The 20587-nt window shown below is 44.4% G+C and overlaps 1 protein-coding gene across 1 annotated transcript in view; it reads right to left on the reverse strand.

The window, feature by feature from the left end:
- Positions 1–361: 361 nt before the first annotated feature.
- exoc6b (exocyst complex component 6B) overlaps positions 362–20587 on the reverse strand; it is a 69894-nt gene continuing 49668 nt past the window's right edge. Inside the window, exons 21-22 of the mRNA XM_063900691.1 lie at positions 2961–3073; positions 362–2107 (exon numbers count right to left, since the gene is read on the reverse strand). Of these exons, the coding sequence (XP_063756761.1) occupies positions 1981–2107; positions 2961–3073 (240 nt within the window). The 3' untranslated portion in view covers positions 362–1980. The remainder of the gene's footprint in view (positions 2108–2960; positions 3074–20587) is intronic.

The raw sequence follows: 20587 nt of genomic DNA on the forward strand, positions 1-20587 counted from the left end.
TGGAGCATGCAGAGTTTGTGTTGCTTTTGATTCGAGTCGCTTCCCTTCAGTGAGCAAGCACACACACACCTCCCACCTGCACCCCCCCGCCACACACACACACACACAGACTCTTGGTTAATCACGTCCTTAACAGCTGTCCGAGAGGTGTAGGGTCAGAGATGAGCGCCAGGCAGTGTTAATGAGAGACTTAGTATACCACTGTCTGTCATTCACCTGCAGGGGGCGGAGCCAGCCTCGCTCCTCTTGCTCCCATTGGTTGAAGGGAAGACTGGCATATGAATTGCAATTAGCTTAGCATAAAGACCAAACCAAACCATTGAAACCAGCATATAGATGAAATAAGGACAAGATATGCTCATTTATTCCATATTTGATGCCGTTTTATTAGTATTGTACTTAGGTTTCATTCATCAGTGGTGTTTAATACAACAGTGCTTCTGTCTCTTTTTTACAAAATACAAAACAAAGTAAACAACAGCTGCAGCGCGAGGAGTCTGGACACGGAGCGAAGCTAATTTCTCGTTCAACTGCACCAGGACCTGGCAACAAATACCTAATCTACGTCGCAGAAAGACCCCCAGAGTCCAGACCCGAAAATAACCCGAAATATACAGCACAGGCTCAGTAGCGACGGCCCCTTCCCTTACTGACACCCAGACAGAGACATACACACACACACACACACAGCAGGAAGACTTGAATTCCCTTCTGACATACACTATGTTTGAATCCCTTTATAAAGCGCAATGACCCCCCCCCCCCCACACACACACACACACACAGCTGTAGTTTCCAATGCTATTATTGCACCCAAGTTGAAGAGAAAAAAAAGCAAACAACCCAAAATATAAGTTAATGAAAATAATCTAATGTGCTCCAACTACACACACACACACACACACACACACACACACAGGTTTACGGAAGACATGCAAGTGTGTGTGTGTGTGCTCGGCATTAGTACAATGGTTCCTACACAACATTAGTCTGCACGGTTGGGGGGGGGGGGTCTTAAAGACCCAGTAATTCATACATCATAGTTTGACTGAAAACTGAGGAATGGGTTGCCATATTTGGACAACATCCCCCCTTTTAAATCCCCCCAAAAACCCCACTGTTTTAAGAAAAGGGAATACGGTTGCCAGGTCTGAGCAGCATTCAAGTGTTTGCAGGTTGTATTCATCGAGGGTTGCCATGTTGAGTTCATATCCCCCTTTTTAAGGATAATATTGGAGGAACATTCTAGTTTTTTTTTTTTACAGACCTCACCTTGACCTCAGTGCTGCAGAAATAAAACATCCTCTCGGATGTACATTCAATATGTTGAGAGAAAGAGCAAAGTGGAAGACATTTAAGGCTGAATATAAAGAGGGTGAGGACACACCGCTTAGGAAATGGAAGCTCATGGTACAAAGAAAAACATTTATTCTTACAACTAACCTGCACACCTAGAAATATGTAAAGTACAACGAGTAGATTGAGGGTTTTAACTGTCTTCTTGCTAGCTTTAATAGCCACATTGTTTCATTAACATATGCTGCTTGTTGTTTACTTTAAGAGTCTTCATTGCTTGTCTTTCATGAAATTATACGTTAGAAATCTCCACCTGTAAGAACAACATCTAAGACAAATTGGTCCTATTTTTGGCAATAAATCCCCCCAAAATCCCCAAAGATAATACTAACTTCTCCCCTTACTTGTGTTCAATTGAAAGACGACTTAGTTTTGACAGGAAGTACCCTATAAAATCTCTAAATGAGGGTCTGATAAAGTGGAACACAAGCTGTCAAAATACGTGTTGTAGCTCCAGATGTTCATCCAGCAGGAAGGGTCTTGAATGAACCGGTAAGAGTGTGTGTGTTCAGTGGAGTTTGGCAGCGTTAAGGTGCGTGGATCAGCAGGTGAATGCAAACAGAACGATGAAGGCGGCTCTTCATCAGGCAGGAGGGTTGGATTCAGCCAATCAGGACGGGGGCTTCAGGCCTGCTGCTGGGCGATGAGGTTACGCAGCTGTTTGATGATGGTGTCGATGAGCTTCTGTCGGTCCCGGTCCGTCTTCCTGAACTGGGCGAAGACGTTGTTCTTCCTGCTCGTCTCCCTCATCCTGGGGAGGGAGAAAGGGAGGAAGAAAATGACGATTTAAACAAAGAGTTGTGTGTTTTAGAGTCGCTGTCTTTGGATGCTGTAAGTAAACCAATATGCAAAACACAAACACACACACACACACACACACACACACAACACACACACACACGTGTAAGAGCATGCTCAGAAGACCCAAACGGTCACCTGTTAAAGAGTGTCATGGGACTGTGTGTGTGTATGTGTGTGTTTTGTCGCAGAACGCTGCACTGCTATGGACCTCCAGGAAGTTCAGGGGCCCAGCTGAGCAGACAAGCCCCAGCAGGGTGCTTCCTCCTGGGCACAGAGGGACCACCAGGGCCGGGCCTTCTGGAGCGATGGAGAGAAAACCCTGATTGCGTGCGAGTGTGTTTGTCTGTTTGTGTGTGGGTGTTGTTGAAGCGATAACATCAGTTTCATCAGGACAAAAGTTTATTTGTTATTTGTAATAAGGATGTGTGTGAGTTAAACCTCTCTCTCTTGTATGCACACCCTTTAGTTTCTGTAAACATGCCTTAATCCCACATCACACACACTCCAGACTATACGATACTCACGGCTTAAATAACCTGCCACAACATGATGGAGAGGACAGACAGGAAACAGAGGGCGTGTGAGATTCATCTCAAATGTCAAAAATAAAGAGGATTATCACTATCGAGAAATCTTCTCTTTCATCGAAATTAAATAAAAAAACTCAGCTTTTCAGAGCTCTGTGTGTGTGTGTGTGTGTGTGTGTGTGTGTGTGTGTGTGTGTGTGTGTGTGTGTGTGTGTGTGTGTGTGTGTGTGTGTGTGTGTGTGTGTGTGTGTGTGTGTGTGTGTGTGTGTGTCTCACTTTTCCAGCAGGGCCAGTGCAGTGTGTGGATTCACTCTCAGGTATTTGCAGCTGGGTTTCCCGTAGTCAGCCAGGTAGGAGCTCCAGTCCCACTGCGTGAACAGCTCCAGTAACTACAGAGAGGCAAGGGGGAGAGAGAGAGGGGGAGAGTCAGATACACAGCTTCTGAACAGATTCATGATCTGTTGAGCAGTGAGAACATAAACACCAACACACTCCAACAGCCCACACACACACACACACACACATGCTGGGTAACATTTGGTAAGCAGTTTAAAAGGCAGACGATTCTGGAATAAATACGGTGAGAAATCTTAAATGCTGGGACAGGATCTGGCAGGTTTGAAAGGGAAATTAGGAAACTGTGATGAGATCCTGTTTGATGTTTAAGATTCCTAAATTTAAAGCATTAGCAGCCAGAATACTGTCTTCATTTACTTTATGAAACCTTCCTCTAAATTGAAAATAGGAGTAAATTGTCACCAGGATTTAGCGCTCGGCTCCTAAAATATATTCACTATTAATATTACACTAGGAGATCTTAAATTGTGGTAGAGGATCTGAAAGCACGACACTAGAATGAGCCAAAGGTTTGTCTTTAAGATTCCTAAACTTATTTGAATTATTTTATGAAGCTGTCAAATATATTACATTTTTCCTCCTTGGTTAAATATATTTTTGAGTTTAATCCAGTTTATTAATGTGCCTTTATCACTATTTTGAGTATGTTTGTATATCATATTAATATACAAATAATAAACAATTTCTACTTTTCTTTTACTGCTGAATTAAGAACTTTCTGACTAGTGTTTGTGTGCAGAACTAAACTAATCTGGAGCCAGCTGATCGTCAATATGTAAGCTAATGTGAGAGAGATTTAAGCATTGGATAAACATATGAAACTTAAACTGTGAGATTTGAGAAAAGGAGAATGCGCTTAGAAGAGAATAAAGTTCTCATACGACCTTGAACTGAATCAAAATGCAGTTAAATAACAATTCAATGGTCATTAGCATTAGCCCAGCATTCCCTCAGAAGGACTGCTAACGACTGTAAGACACTCTCCATGTTTTCACACACACCAGTGACCCTGAGCTTTGGAAGGACTATAAACAGAAACCAGTGATTTACAAACAGATGCTTCAGCACAATCTTGATGTTTGCTTGGTCGTCACAGTAACACTCCTCTCTGCTTTCTAGGAAATGCACCGGATGGTTCAATTAGGGAGTTCTTCTCTAACCGACACAAACACAGGAAAAGCAACAGAGCCCAGAAGAAGGTCCCATGATTCAAACTGTTGCATAACCTGCTGCTGCCCTGCTGAACTCTCTCTGACACACACACACACACACACCACACACACATATATATTATAAGCGAGGAGCCCCAGTGAACTCTGGGTAACACCACACACACACACACACACACACACACACACACACACACACACACACACACACACACACACACACACACACACACACACACACACACACACACACACACACACACACACACACACACACACACACACACACACACACACACACACACACACACACACACACACACACTCACCCAGAGAGAGAAAACATATGTGAGCGAGGGATGAGAGAAGAGGGAGAGTAAAGCCACATGTGGGGGAGAAAATGAGAGAGGGTGGAAAGGAAGGGATAACAGGGAGAGAGAGGGAGAGGGAGATGGATAGATAAGAGAGAGGGAAAGAGGTGAAGACGTGGGTGACACACTTTGGGACTTTGGAGAGGAATAAAGGAGGGGAAAACTCCCAGATTTGTTGTGTCATTCTGTTTTATGCCGTCCTCCGGTCAGTTTGAGACGATATCATAGACCCCTTTAACGCTTACATTTAAATCAAGTAAAAAAAAAAGTTCAATTAGGTGACGATTTGTGGATTTTCAAAATAAAAGCGTATCTTAACGATGATGATATGTGTCAACTCTCTGAATAGATGCTGGCTGATCACTGCATGGATATAAGCAACCAGACTAACCAGTATCAGTTTTGTAATGGCTGAACTCTCAGATCTACATCCTTAATCTGGTCCTGAACGATTGATATAGTTTTTTGGGAAAATCACTTTGAACACATCCTGTTGATAAAGTATGGACGCAGGTGGAAGCTATAGGTCCATAGTTAGTGGAGGTATTATTGCCAATAAATGGGGAGAGAAAGTGCCAGAAAGTTCCTTAAATTAGGGATTATTCTGCCAGTAAAGCAGCCTGTACTAGCATCAGAGCCGAGGGAGTGAAGTCCTGAAGAGGTCAGAGGTCTCCATGAAAACAGGAAGTGCCCTCAGTGTTTCTGCAACCATCGCAGCGTTATTAAAACCAGTGTTTCCTCTGATTCTGGATTCTGAGAGATTACAAGACGAGTCATGATCTCCCTCCCTCACCTCCCTCTCCTCCTCCTTCTCCCTCCTCTCCCTCTCCTTTGTCCCCGGTTTCACCCTCACACGGCCGGGGTTTCACCCGCTAATCTCCCCGCATCAACACACAAACACACACATGCCTGCTGCATGGAAACAGCTCCAACACAAACAGGTACACACACACACACAGACACACTGTTACATAAAGTGCAAACATCATCGGGCGGGGAGTGAACGAGAAAACATCTTTGTCAGATAATTAGTTTCAGATATATGAGAGTGTGTGCGTGTGTGTGTGTGTGCGTACGTGCGTGCGTGTGTGGTAAGTACAAGGTGACGGCATGTCAGATAAAGATAGATACTGTACCAAGTAGTAAGAGGAAGTAACACACACACACTCTTCTTTCTTCTCAAATTAGAGGTAACGTTAAACACGAGTTTCAAAATGAAACTAAAGAAGGAAGTGAAGGAGGAGGATAAGTAAGGAGAGAAGGAAGAGAAGAAGAGGAAGAAAAGGAAGCAAGGAAGTGAATGAGGAGGTAAGGAGAGGAGGTGAGTACCAGAAAAGAGGCTAGGAGACAAGAGGCCGAGAAGGATGAAGTAAGGAGGGCAGGAGACAGGAGGAGACGAGGGAGGAAAGGAAGAACGATTGACTGGTTAGAAGTTAGAGAGTAGGGAGGGAGGAGAAAGAGGAGAGGGAGCCCCATCAGCGGGGGAGAAATGAGAGGTAAAGCGTCACCCTGTTTTTCTGCTCGTTCACCAGAGGAAGAATAAGAGGAAGCAATGATCTGTGTGTGTGTGTGTGTGTGTGTGTGTGTGTGTGAGAGAGAGACGGGGGAGGTCATGGCGAGGTGAGAGAGGCGAGCGAGACGGAGAGAGAAGTTCAGCGAGAGGTGAGGAGAGAGAGACCTGCCGCTTTCTCTCCCCCGTGTGTGTCGGGTGAATTGGGGGTCAGGTGTGTGTGTGTGTGTTTTGCTTTTTTTCCTCCATTTTCATCAGTCTTATCTGCCTCCCCCTCCTCCCCTTGTCCTCCCTTCTTGTTGCACTTCTCCAAACTTACCTACTGACCTCAAGTTCACCCACGTCTCCTTATCTTTCTCTTGTTATCTCCTCCTCCGCTTTTCGCTTCTCCTCCCTCCCTCCCTACTTTCTCTTTAAATTCTTACCAGTCAATCAAACCCTCCTTCCATTTGCCTCTAATTTCTCTCATTTACCTCCCCCTTTCTATCGTTTTTTCTCCTCAGCTCATGCATTTATACCCTCATCCTCTCCATGTCATTTCTACTCCTTTCCCTCTCTGCACTCCCCCATACTCCTCCTCTATCTCCCTTTCTGATATTTATTCTTGCTCTCTCTCTCTAACCTTTCCCTCTCCCCCCTCTCTCATCTCATCTACCTCTTTCATCCTCACCTCTTCTTCCTATCCATCCTTCCCCTTTTCCTTCTTGTCTTTCCACCTCCTCCTTTCTCCCCTCACCCGTCCAGTTCACTCCTCTCCATTCCTCCTATCTCCCCTCCTCTGTTCCTTTATCTTTCGCCCTCTCCTTAATCTGTCCTATAAGTTTACTCCCTCCAGCTCTCTCTCCCCTTTAATGTAACAGTCTCTCTCCTTTCTCTCCCATCACTTTTCCTCCCTTCCTTCTCCTCTTCTCCTGCTGCACTTTCCTTCCTCTCCTCGTGTCACCCTCACTCCTTCCTTCTCCCCTTCCTCCTCTCCAAGCCAACTTCAATCCTTCCCTTTCTTTCCATCCCTCCTTTCCTTCCCTCTGCCTCCTCTCCTCCCCCCTCTCCTCCTCCCTCCTCAGTGTTTAGCAGAGTTGTTAATAGTTATTCCGGCTGCGGCAGGATTTATTTGTTTGGGATCGTCTGGGAATTGCCCAGTCGAAACGCCGAGGTCACGCAGGATTCATCATGTTTACACACACACACACACACACACACACACACACACACACACACACACACACACACACACACACACACACACACACACACACACACACACACACACACACACACACACACACACACACACACACACACACACACACACACACACACACACACACACACACACACACACACACACACACACACTGTGATTATGTAATGTTACTGCTATAAAGCAACCATAAAGAGTGAGCGTATGAACGATATTTGCAGGAGGAGGGACCATGTGATCATATCTTTAAACCCCTCTCCTTCACCTTCTTACTTTCTCCCTAATCTCCATTATCTCCCCCTCCTCCTCTAACGTCTCTCTCAGCTGTCCTGTCTACTCTGACACTTGACAGGCGACAGGTCAAAGGTCACTAAAAGCAGGGAAAGTGTTTTGGACTTTTATCAACAGGAGGAGACGTTTTGGCACCCGTCAACCTCCGTCGGTTATCCATCATCCCTCCGTTTATCTGAGGCACTCTCCACAAACCACTGCGTACAGAGGGAAGACCAAAGCTGACAGCAAAAATAAAAGGTTTTATGAGGACACTGGAAAGTGATCATGTCTCTCCTGGAAATCTGCACATTAAATACCATTTTAATACGTCTTAAATTACAAAAACGATCTGGCAAAAACGTGGCGAATTATACCGGAGTAAACGTTGTTATCCGGTCGAATTTAACTTAAATTACTGACATGTTGAGTCTCTTTTTTCCCTGACACAGAGCACAAATGGGAAGTTTTGTACCTTATTAAAAGGTACAATCAAATAGGTAGTGGAAAATACAAAGAAGGTTATCGTCGGGGAAAATAAGGATGAAATACAACATAAAAACAGAACTGCACCAGATCAAATTCAATGCCTCCACTTTCACCTTGAAAAACAACTCAATTTAAGGCTTTTTAAGGACTCTCAAGGACCCTGTTGACTCAGAACCAGCAGTCCTCCATTAATCAGCCTCCAATTGCTACCAGACCCCCCCAACATGTGACCTTTGGGGAGTCAACAGAAACACAGAGAGCCCTGCTTGCTTTGACACCTGTCTGCCATCAGTCATCTTTAACTCCTTTCCTCCAATCAGAGTTCAGAGGTCACAGAGGACTCACTGACACCTGTCAATCACACCTCCTCCTGGCTGTCTGTCTGCCCTGTGTCAAAGGTCAGACAGACAGGAACAAAGAGAGGTAAAGGTGGAGTAAAGATGGAGTGTGTTGACACCTGTCCGTCACTTTTGACCGTCTGAAGGGTAAAGAATTCACTAAAAGCAGTGAAAGTGTTTTTGTCTTCTGTCTTTGCGTACAGCTTTCTCCATCCTTCAATCTGTGCCAGGTTCAGGGTTAAAGGGTTACTGAAAAGAGCCTCTTATGAAAGAAAGAAGCATTATTTAGACTTCTGTCTGTCAATGTCTAGTGGTTTGTGGGACAAAGGTCTCAGAGAGGAGAAATAAAGAGGAAAACAAGATGGTTCCAACAGTTTGAGACTTTTTTTGACCTATAAAACTTCTAAATAAAACTTCTAAATATATTGCGTTTACTATAATACAAACATTTAAGAAGTATAAATACAGATGCATAAACTATTGGTTATTGTTCATTCTAGAGCTACAAATGACAACTTTCATTATTCATTTATCCACCATTTAATTTTATTTGGGGGAAATTCCTCAAAAATCACGATTTCTATCTTGTTTTATGAGATCTATTTTCCACCTTTGTATTATTTCAATTTGTATTCTTTTCTTTCATGTTTCTTTCTTTCTAATGGCTTTGTAGATACAGCGGTAGGAAAAAAAAACTGTGTGAATTTGTTGCCAGAAAAATGCAAAACTGAAAAAAGAAAATAATCAAATTACAGATTTTTAAAAACTAAGAAAGGCAAAATCCTTGCATTTGAGAACTAGAATCAGAGAGTGTTTGACCTCTCATCACACCGGAGAAAGCCCAAAACAAGTCAAAGCGTGTGGTTGATCTCATCTGCAGCAGATCCGGAAGGACAAAAAGGATTGTACACTTAACCCCTAAAGCCAGCCCCCGACCCCTGGAGGCAAGAGGTCAAATTCAGAGGTTATCTGAACCACTGGCGCTCACAAAACCTGCCTCTACTTTCACTTTCAGACCGCTTAGAGATGTTCCGCCCCTTTTAGCCTCATCACCGTGTTCCCTGCAGCTCGAGCCGTATCACTTCATCTCGTACGGTGAATGGGATGAAGTTAGCTTGGAGGTTATCGCCCCGGCAACAGGGAATTCATTTTTTTCCACCCCCCCCCCCCCTTACTGGAGGGCCAGAAATTAAATTAAAACCAAAAGCTTGTATCTTTGTACATCTGCCTGCAGCCTCATTTCATATGACCGCAAAACACACACACACACACACACACACACACACACACGCCCTGCCCCGCTCCACTGTGATGCTGCTCAATGTATACACTGGGGGGGGGCTAATAAAACACAGCGCAGAGGAGATGTTATCTCCTAACCACCGTGCGTTATCGCTCCCTGAGGGGGAGTTATGTTTTGTGTTGTTCCCCCCCGGAGGGGTCAGGGGTCGGCTACACTGCAGTTCTGGATGTCACACAGGAGCTCTCTGGGTCTGCCATTCAGTTACAGAGAAGCATCGTCTTTAATTTGGGTATTCAGAACAGGAACTTCTTTTAGCAGCAGCACAATGCTAACAAACAAAGCTAACTCGTTAGCTTTAACCACCACCATTATTATGAATTAAATCATGTAAATTAGATACTAAAAATACTCATTATATAGGATTTAAACTACTTGTTATGGAACTTTTTAACTAAATTTAAGTCGGATTATTCTGGGTTTAACTGTAGATTAAATAAAGACTAGAGACCAGCTGAATTTGAGCACTTTAAAAAGGGACGAATTCGTTGCAAAATAATCTAAAAAATACATTACATTTAAAGTTAGTTCAAGTTATTTAAGAACTTTTAACTTAAAATGGAAATACGTGATTAAATAACTCTCTTTGCACACTTGCTGCATGTTCTAAATGTATGCTAACATACCAACAGGTGTTTCTCCCCCTTAATGCAAATAATAAGGACCTTTCAAACGTGAGTCTAAAACTATAAAATAAACTCAATGGATGAAACTCACAAGATGAAAGTGAGTTTTGAGTAAAAGCAGTTTTTTTAACGTGCTGATTGTTTATTGTTTGTATTCCAGAAGTTACAGAAGGAGAACAGCTACTTTACATGGAGAGTAGAAAGAAGTGATGCTCAGGTGGTACATAATGTAACCCCCAATGTCCGGTTTTAATTAGTATATAAAGGTACCAATAATCAGTCCATTTAAAGGGATTTCTACATAATGCTTTCTTCCTGGTGATAATAGAGGAGGGTTTGGTGTCTCGTCAAAAGGTCAATTTCATATATTTACTAAACTTTGGATTAGCTTTTAACGACCAATCATCAATTATCATTAATCTGCAGGTGTGTAAATATTATATTTCCAGTTTCCAACAGAGGACTGTGATTAATGAACCTCCATCCCACGAGGAGAAGTTGAAAAAAGTTGGTAAACACTTAGAGAAACATGTCTGTAATTCCTAATCTGTGAACTCTACGCTACCTTCCTTACATAACCAACCGATGTTCCCTCTCTTCTCTCTCACTTTGTTCCTTCCTCTCTCGTTGTCTCTCACTTGCTCCCTGTCTCCCCCCACCCTCTTCCTCAGCAGCGACAGAAAAGTTGCAGTGCGACCGCTTAGAAAAAAGTGACAGGGCTGAAATGGAAAAAGGGAACAAGAAGAGTGCTGCTGGTTCAGCCCGGGGTCTCGGCTGTCAATTAGACACTGCGCAGATGGAGCGAACGAGAGGAGGCAAACGAGAGAAGACTCAAAAAGAATGATTGGGGAAATATTACAGGACTGCAGGAGGAGAAGGAGGAGGTCAGGCGGAGGGTAACTAGATGTTACGGAGGAGGAAGAAGGAGTGAGTGAGGCTCAGAGAGAGAGAGAGAGAGGGGGAGAGGGGCCTGCTGGGAGCCCAGCGCTGATAAAGCAAATAAAGACAGAATACTCCAAAACAAACAGCCGCGCTCCATTTAGACCCAAAGCACTTTTTAAAAAGGTCAATTTAGACTCGGATGCTTTTCTACAGTCACTCTGGGTTCACACACTTTCTTTTTTAGAGGTTAATCTTGGGCTGGGAGTTCAGTTTGGGTTCGACTTCACGTTGGTAGAAGCTTTAACCACTAAACTGAGTCTGAATGAAAGGGCAGATGAGATTATGGATCGGTTGTTGTCACGGTTTCTGCAATGAACAACTTATTTAAGGTCGATTTAATAACTTTTGTGCTTCATTTAGGTCTGAATGGGATTCAATAAAGACTCCGCCTCATAAATGAAATCACTTTTAAAGTTAAACATACATTAAAGTACAAAAAGAAAAACATTTTTATGTGTATTCAAAGACTCTTTAACTTAATTTAGGTCTGATTTATTTGGGCAAGTCAATGAATAAAGACTCCACCACTTCAGGAGAACTTTCAGGGGACAGTTCAGCCCAACATAAAATAATAAATACTTTTGGTTTCGACTTCTTTTGCTTTAATGCTTGTTTCTGATCGAATTCCTCTTTTTAATTAGATTTAGTCTGTTGTTTTTTTCATTATTTCTGGACTAAACAACATTTTTATGTGCAATAAAACACTGTCAAATGTCTGGTTTGCTTAAATATATAAAGAGAAACCTTTTCGGGGGTTCATTTTAAGGTTCCTCTTACAACTTTCAGCACGCACTTCTGATAAAATCTCCATGTCGTTACCTTGGATTAAAGAAAATGTTTTGTGGATCAGTTACTATTTTTATAACCTCATTTAGATTTGTTGTTTTGGCAGATTTGTAAGAGACTCAAACACTTGGATCAGAGAGTTTTATGGGACAGTTCAAAATATAAATCACTTTTTCTAGTTCTCTTCAACAAAGTTTCGGTGTGCCCATTGCTGGAGATATCGATCGTTCAGATGTCTGCCTTCTCTCTAATATAATAGAACTGGATGGATCTCGGCTTGGTTTCAAGATTTCCTTTTCAGCCTCTACTTCTATTATACTGGAGAGAGGGCAGACGTCTCTACAGCTGACAAACCCCCAGAAATAGTCACTTTAACCAAAGCTAGACAGATTGATAGCACTAGAGGTAAGAGAAAACATATCTGGCTGAACTGTCCCTTAAATAAATTGCTTCATGACCAAAATTATAAAATGTTTATGATTGTTTTGGTTTAAAAAGGGTCTCAAGCTAAGGACGGTTAAAGCCCATTAGTGAACCCCCTATAATAAGGACACACACACACACACACACACAGACACACACAGGAAAGTCTTTCACAGCATTTGCACTGCAGCCTGAAATCAAACACATCTCACACTCTCTCCGTCTCCCCGGCGACCCCAAAACAGGAAACAGTTGAAAGGTGAGAGCTGTTGGAGAGTCTCCACTTTTTGGTTTGACCATGAAATGACCGCGGAGTCTCTCTCATACACACACACACACACACACACACACACACACACACACACACACACACACACACACACACACACACACACACACACACACACACACACACACACACACACACACACACACACACACACACACACACACACACACACACACACACACACACACACACACACACACACACACACACACACACACACACACACACACACACACACACACACAGGAAGGGGTGTAGATGCAGTATCGGGGAGACTGCTGCGGAGGTCAAGACTGATAACGCAGAACAATGACCTGACCCGGTCACCACACGGCCAGTGTGTGTGTGTGTGTGTGTGTGTGTGTGTGTGTGTGTGTGTTAAAGTAAAATATGGCTTTATGTGACAGAAGACGTGATGCATGTCTGAGAGGAGAGGATGTGTGTGCGTGTGTGTGTGTGTGGTATGGTTTAAAGATCTATTATATAAATGTGTGTGTGAGCAATCAATTACTGTGTGTGTGTGTGTGTGTGTGTGTGTGTGTGTTTGAAACCCCCACACACACACACACACACACACACACACTGACCACAACTTGACCACGAGTCGGAAGTAGCGAACCGCCGCTCCCCTCCTCGTCCAATCAGGTCGCTGAATAGCCGTGTTGCCTTGACCACTGCCTGACCCTCTGTCACGACGATAAGGCCCGGCCACAGACAGGACAGGAAGTTGAGCCAGGGGCCGAGACACACACACACACACACACACGGACAGAACCCACACAGTAATGGCTTGAAATCATAAATCTGCAGATATGGACGCAAACACTTTGAGTGGCGACTATTTTTTGCTGCGTTATCTTGAGAGCTGCAGGATCATTACACACACACACACACACACACTGTAAATATGGAGAGGAACATGCACGTGTGTGAAGCTGAGAGGAGACAGGTGTGTGTGTGTGTGTGTGTGTGTGTAGGTAGCAGACTGTGTGGAAGAATGTGCGTGAGAGATCAGATAAGAGTGTTTCGGGCTCTGACGGTTAGTTCTCACCCCTCCCTGGCACCAATACTTATCCCACTGACCTCACACTGCACCCACTTTCAGTTGAGTGTGTCTGAGAGTGTGTGTGTGTGTAAGGCCTCATTCTGCACTTGGCGTGTTTGACAGGAACCTCAGCCCCCGTGACGCTCAGTAAAAACACTTTAAATGGAAGAGGAAGAAATTAGAGTCAGAGGAGATAAAAGACCTTTCCTAAATAAACTACATCTTATCAATACATCTATTTTACTGCACATTCTGACTTCAACTTCCTATGTTGGAATCACCAATTATTTTCCTTTGATTCAATTCTTAAGATGGAGTAACGGCCACAAAACCCAATCTCCCCGGCACAAATAAAGTATTGTTATTCTGATTTTGGTAAATCATATAAGAACGTTTAGAGACAAAGGAATTCAAAATGTTCTTCCGTTCCTCTCGGCTACACTAATTCCTATTTTTCCGATGTGGTTATCAATGAAGGACTACAGTCCAACAGAAAATAGCACAACAACGAATAAAAGAAAGTAAAAACTGGATGTCAAATATACTTCTGCACGACAACTGGGATATCCCATCATCTTTTAACTTGATTTGGCAGGTCCTCAAAATGATCCTTAAGTGTTGTTCCTCTTCTCTTTTTGCTCCACTTTTCGTCTCCTCCTCCTCCCAACGGAAACATCTACTTCATTTTCACCAGATAGTCTCTGATTTTTCTTGGATATTTTGCTTCTACCAGACGGTTAAGACGCCTGCAGACAAAGTCAATGTATTTAAAGTCTAATTACTAACAAGATGGGTGTTTTATCAGTCTATGGTAATATAAGTTTGTCTGCACGTACTGTACTTTCATTTATGTGTGTGAAACCATTTTAATTCTGTCAAAGTTTTCATTTTATTGTATTGTTTTATGATCAAAACGTTTTCGTCTTTTGCTTATTTTCAAGAGAAGATGATGAGCAAAAAAGTAAGAGCAACACACCAAGAGTCCAACTCTCGGTCCGTTGGTCACATTATTAATCTCTCGACCACCACGATGCACCAACAGTTCTCTGAGTGGAAGGCCGGACAAAAGCATCGTTCTCGGGCAGTTTTGTGATTCAACATCCGAAAGTTTTACACGCACGACTGTCCCCTAAAAGCCAATGAGCCGCCGTCTGCATCCATGTTTGTGTGTGTCCCGTCTCCCCCAAAAGAAACAACTTTTTCCCAAATAGCGGGCGAGCATTTAGATGTCCGTCTGCTGCTCATCCTCCCTTCACCCTCTTTCTTCTCCGCTCTATTCATCCCCCCTTCTGTGAGCGGTCAAACGTTTTGAAGGGAAGTGTCAGCCTCCCAGGGAGAGAGAGAGGGGGAGAGGGAGAGGGGGAGAGGGAGGGAGAGAGAGAGAGAGAGAGAGAGAGAGACCACCCTGTATGTCCATTTCAGCCGCCGTATCACTTTCACCTGACTGCACTCTTTCACCCGCTAGCCCTCGCTCTCTGCAGCGTTTTCACCCATTCATGTCCCGTTTTCTCTCTCGGAAAGACCTGGATCTGGGCATTTTACTTGAGTATATACTTGAGATTTCTTTTTCCTGAAGTTAAAATAGTAGATTACTCCACCTCCTCTAACTTCCCCTCTCGTTTACACCTCTCTGTTTCCACTCTGCCCCGTGCATCTCCTCCATCTGTGTGGTGAGGAGTTGAGAGGTCAAAGTGGTCGAGCACGATCAACCCCGTACGTACAGTTCATCCCCCGCCTCGTAAGCAGTCCCTTCCCTGAACCTGTCACACACACACACACACGCACGCGCACACACACACACACACACGCTGCAGCTGTCCATGTGACCGCAGGCTGCAGGAATGTGACGGTAGCAGACTTTTCAGTCTGACCTCGTCTATCTCTTCCTGTCCTCGTCCTCACCTCTGCCTACCCTTCCCCTTCACTCTCTTTTTCTCCCCCTGCATGTGTGTGTGTGTGTGGTGTGTGTGTGTGTGTGTGTGTGTGTGCATTTCAGGTCAACTCAGCTGAAGAGAAACTCTGGATCGAAACCTCGGAGGATATAAATCACGCCGACAGACGACGAGCTGAGCGGTAGCTGAAATTTAAATAAAAGCTAAACAAAAATAGTGAGTGAAGTAAAATATAGAATTATCTTTAATCTGACGGATAAGTAAAGACATGTGGCGAAAAAAATTAAACGAGGCCTTTGGTTTTGGGGTTTTCCTTTCCTTTTGACATCACTATGTAACACTCAAGCTTCTACTGGCTAGCACATTGAGGGGCGGGACATCTCTAAGCGGGTTGACCAATCACACAACAGAGCCGGACTAGCTAACCAATCAGAGCAGACTGGGTTCTGCAGCACTGGCAGCATGAGAGGAATAAAGAGCTTTTTGAACATTAGAGTATGGACGCACTCAAACATGCACTCCTGAGGGATGATATCCTGGAGGAGTGTGTTCTGTTTATTGCAGGGGGAGTCAACGGAACGGAAACCAGTCGCGTTTGAGGAGCGTGTGCACTGGAGTCAGGAACAATGAAGCAACAAACAAACTGGGACAGAGCGAGGGAGGCTTCCTGCTGCAGAGATGGATCACCTGGCTGTTTTTAAACTGTACGAGAATAAAAACAGAGGAGGAAACACGACCTCTTATCTGCGTCTTTAGTCAGCTCATTTTGTAAACAAATAAGTTATCTGGCTTCTCCATCCGAGTCAAACGCAGTGTGTGGAGCGTGAGGGATTAGAATGTGACATGTAGACTGGCTTTACGTCATACACCATATCATGAACATACGTGTTGACGTGTTTACTCCGTGTTTTCAGTCAAACATGACTCCCTCACCTCCCCGTCGTCTACCTTCCCTTCTCCTTTTCCAAACATCTTGCCTCCTGCCCTCGTTAGTCTGGGTGAGGAGGAGGTGAGAGGGAGGTCTGCTCTCCCACCGGGCCTCCTCTCCTCCCCGAGCCCGTCTATTACCCTCACACACACACACACACACACACACACACACACACACACACACACACACACACACACACACACACACACACACACACACACACACACACACACACACACACACACACACACACACACACACATACACACACACACACACACACACACACACACACACACACACACACACACGAGCAGAGAGGGAGTATCTGCTATCCTGTCATTGGGTAATCGCTACTTGCTACTTTCAATCCACACACACACACACACACACTTGCGCAGTCAGGATAAGGGGAGCGGTTGTCATGCTGTGACATGTTGCTTTTGGAGAGGGAGAGGGAAGCCTCGTGAGGTAATGGTCGGGACACACACACACACACACAACATAAAAGTCAGACAGGGGGCAGACAGCTCTGAAAGCAAACGTGTGTGCGTGCGTGCGTATGTGTAGGAAGGAGTACCAGGGAAAAGAAGACCAAATGGAATCAAAAACAGGCATTAAAGGAAAGGAAACAAGATGAAACAAATGCAAAGTAACGATTAAAGAAGAAGAAAACCATAGAAGAAGAAACAGTCACAAGAAGAGAGGAGAGGAGAGAAGAGAAAACTGAGGAGGAGGGGAGGACATTTAGGAAAGGAAAAAGCAAGGAACCAAGTGAGGAAAGGAAACAGAGGAGGCGATTGAGGAGTTAAGAGAGGAAGAAACTAAGGAAACAAGTGAATAGAGGAGAACACTGAAGAGGAGACGAGGAAATTAAAGAAATGAAAAAGCAAGAACCAAGTGAGGAAAGGAAGCATGTAAGGAGGACAGAAAGAGGAGGAAACAGAGGAGGCTACTGAGGAGGAGAAGAGGAGAAAGGAAACAATTGAATAGAGGAGGAGGAAACAGAGGACAAGATGAAGTTCAGGAAATGAAAAAGCAAGGAACCAAGTGAGGAAAGGAATCGTGTGTGAGGAGGAAACAGAGGAGGCGACTGAGGAGTTAAAAAGAGAACAATAAGAGAGGAAGAAACCAAGGAAACAAGTGAATAAATAAGGACATAGAGAAGGAGATAACTTAGGGAGTAAACTTAGAAGGGAAAAGGTAAAGTAGGAGTAGTAGGAGGAGGAGGAGAGGAGGAATAAAGGTGTGAAGTGAGGAGGCGATGTGAGGAGACAATGTGAGGAGGTGATGTGAGGAGACAATGTGAGGAGGTGATGTGAGGAGGTGATGTGAGGAGACAATGTGAGGAGACAATGTGAGGAGGTGATGTGAGGAGACAATGTGAGGAGACAATGTGAGGAGACAATGTGAGGAGGCGATGTGAGGAGGCGATGTGAGGAGACAATGTGAGGAGACGATGTGAGGAGACAATGTGAGGAGGTGATGTGAGGAGACAATGTGAGGAGACAATGTGAGGAGACAATGTGAGGAGGTGATGTGAGGAGACAATGTGAGGAGACAATGTGAGGAGACAATGTGAGGAGGCGATGTGAGGAGGTGATGTGAGGAGACAATGTGAGGAGGTGATGTGAGGAGGTGATGTGAGGAGACAATGTGAGGAGGTGATGTGAGGAGGTGATGTGAGGAGACAATGTGAGGAGACAATGTGAGGAGACAATGTGAGGAGGTGATGTGAGGAGGTGATGTGAGGAGACAATGTGAGGAGGTGATGTGAGGAGGTGATGTGAGGAGACAATGTGAGGAGGTGATGTGAGGAGACAATGTGAGGAGACAATGTGAGGAGGCGATGTGAGGAGACAATGTGAGGAGACAATGTGAGGAGGTGATGTGAGGAGACAATGTGAGGAGACAATGTGAGGAGGTGATGTGAGGAGACGATGTGAGGAGACAATGTGAGGAGACGATGTGAGGAGACGATGTGAGGAGTCGATGTGAGGAGACAATGTGAGGAGGCGATGTGAGGAGTCGATGTGAGGAGGCGATGTGAGGAGGCGATGTGAGGAGGCAATGTGAGGAGGTGATGTGAGGAGGTGATGTGAGGAGGTGATGTGAGGAGGCAATAGAAACAGGAGAATCAGAAAAGTCCAAAAACTGGAGACAGAAAATAAAGGGAGAGAGGGAGGGTGGGGGGGACAGATGACATGATGAATGGATGGAATCTGACTGTCTGTGGTCAACCAGAGGAATGAACCCGGGACCAATCAATGACCACACACACACACACACACACACACACACACACACACACACACACACACACACACACACACACACACACACACACACACACACACACACACACACACACACACACACACACAGTGAAATGAAGGTGGAAGAATGCAGGCCTGGCGTACCAACGAGTGGAGAAGGGGATGAGTGGAACTCTACTGTTGCAAGCGGATTTCTGGGGGGATGCCACACCGCAACACACACGCATGCACTCGAGGGCCAGCCAAAGGTCTGAAGTAACCACAGACTTCTGAATGTTCTAAATATAGGAGGATTGATAGGATCTGTGGAAAAGAGCTGCCTGGGGAGTGCACACACACACACACACACAATCAGCCTCCTACGCTCGCAAACTTATTTAGCAATTGTGGAGAATGTGAGCGAGCTGCTGACAGCTGAGATAAGCGTGGTTCACTGAATCAGCGTTTTCTATAGCAGTTCGGAGGCTATGTTGGATTTTACATGAGTAAAACTCAAATGCACATGAAGCTACGTTAGGAACAATGCATGCATCTGTCCAGTGCTTTGTACTGTGACTGTTTTATTTTCAGATGAAGATCAGGATGGTTGCCAAGACTTAAGATGACAAGTCTGTCAATTATTAGGGATGTTTATCATGTTTCTTTTGTCCTAAAACATGTTTATATTCATCACAGTGAGAAGTATAGTAAAATAATAATAATAAGAGAAGTATTTGTGTTGATGTTGTATTAATATCCAATTTCAGGCACTGAATTGGCAACTGTGTCAAGATGTGAAATAAATGATCACTTTGTAGAGGAATAGAGTCATCGTTTGGGTTTGGAAATGTCAGAACTAAAGTCCATCTCAGGTTCTCAAATCCAAGGCTATGTCTTTAATATTCTTGATTTGTGAGTTAAAAGGTAAAGACATGCAGTTAAACAAGTAAAACAAAAGATAACAGCTGAAAAAGTCCATATTTGAGAAGCTGAAATAAGGATTTTCTACTATTTTGCATGAATAAAACCTTGATTGACAGGAATGTTTATCAAACTGCTCCCAAACCAACCGTTATCATCTCGCTGTGTGTGCGCTGTGTGCGTCCACGTCCATCTAAAAGTGTGTGTGTGTGTGTGTGTGTGAGTGTGTGTGTGTCCTGGGGGAACTCCTGTCTCGGCCCAGGTCCCAGGACCCCGGAAGCTTCCAGAACACCGGGACCCGACCGCACAACAAAACGTCCCCGTCAGCGTGATTTATCGGCCATTCACCGCCAGCTCACACACACACAGACACGATACACAAAGACACACGTCATACTCGCACGTATGAAAGCGCTGTCAACACACACACACACACACACACACACACACACACACACACACACACACACACACACACACACACACACACACACACACACACACACACACACACACACACACACACACACACACACACACACACACACACACACACACACACACACACACACACACACCTGAAAGAGCACAAAAAGATGCGCGGGGCAGATGTGGTCGGAGGAATGTCTTTTGATTTGATAAGAAAAGGCGACAAAAACAATGGAGGTGAGAAATAAAAGGAGCTGAATGAGGAGCGGAGAGACGGGCAGGAGAAAGAGGGAGGAGGCGGGAAGATGGAGAAGAGGATGGAGCTAACTCTGAAGTAAACATCGATGCTGCTGCATGAA

The sequence above is a fragment of the Eleginops maclovinus genome, chromosome 14 (genome assembly GCF_036324505.1).
Source record: "Eleginops maclovinus isolate JMC-PN-2008 ecotype Puerto Natales chromosome 14, JC_Emac_rtc_rv5, whole genome shotgun sequence".
NCBI classification, from domain to species: domain Eukaryota; kingdom Metazoa; phylum Chordata; class Actinopteri; order Perciformes; family Eleginopidae; genus Eleginops; species Eleginops maclovinus.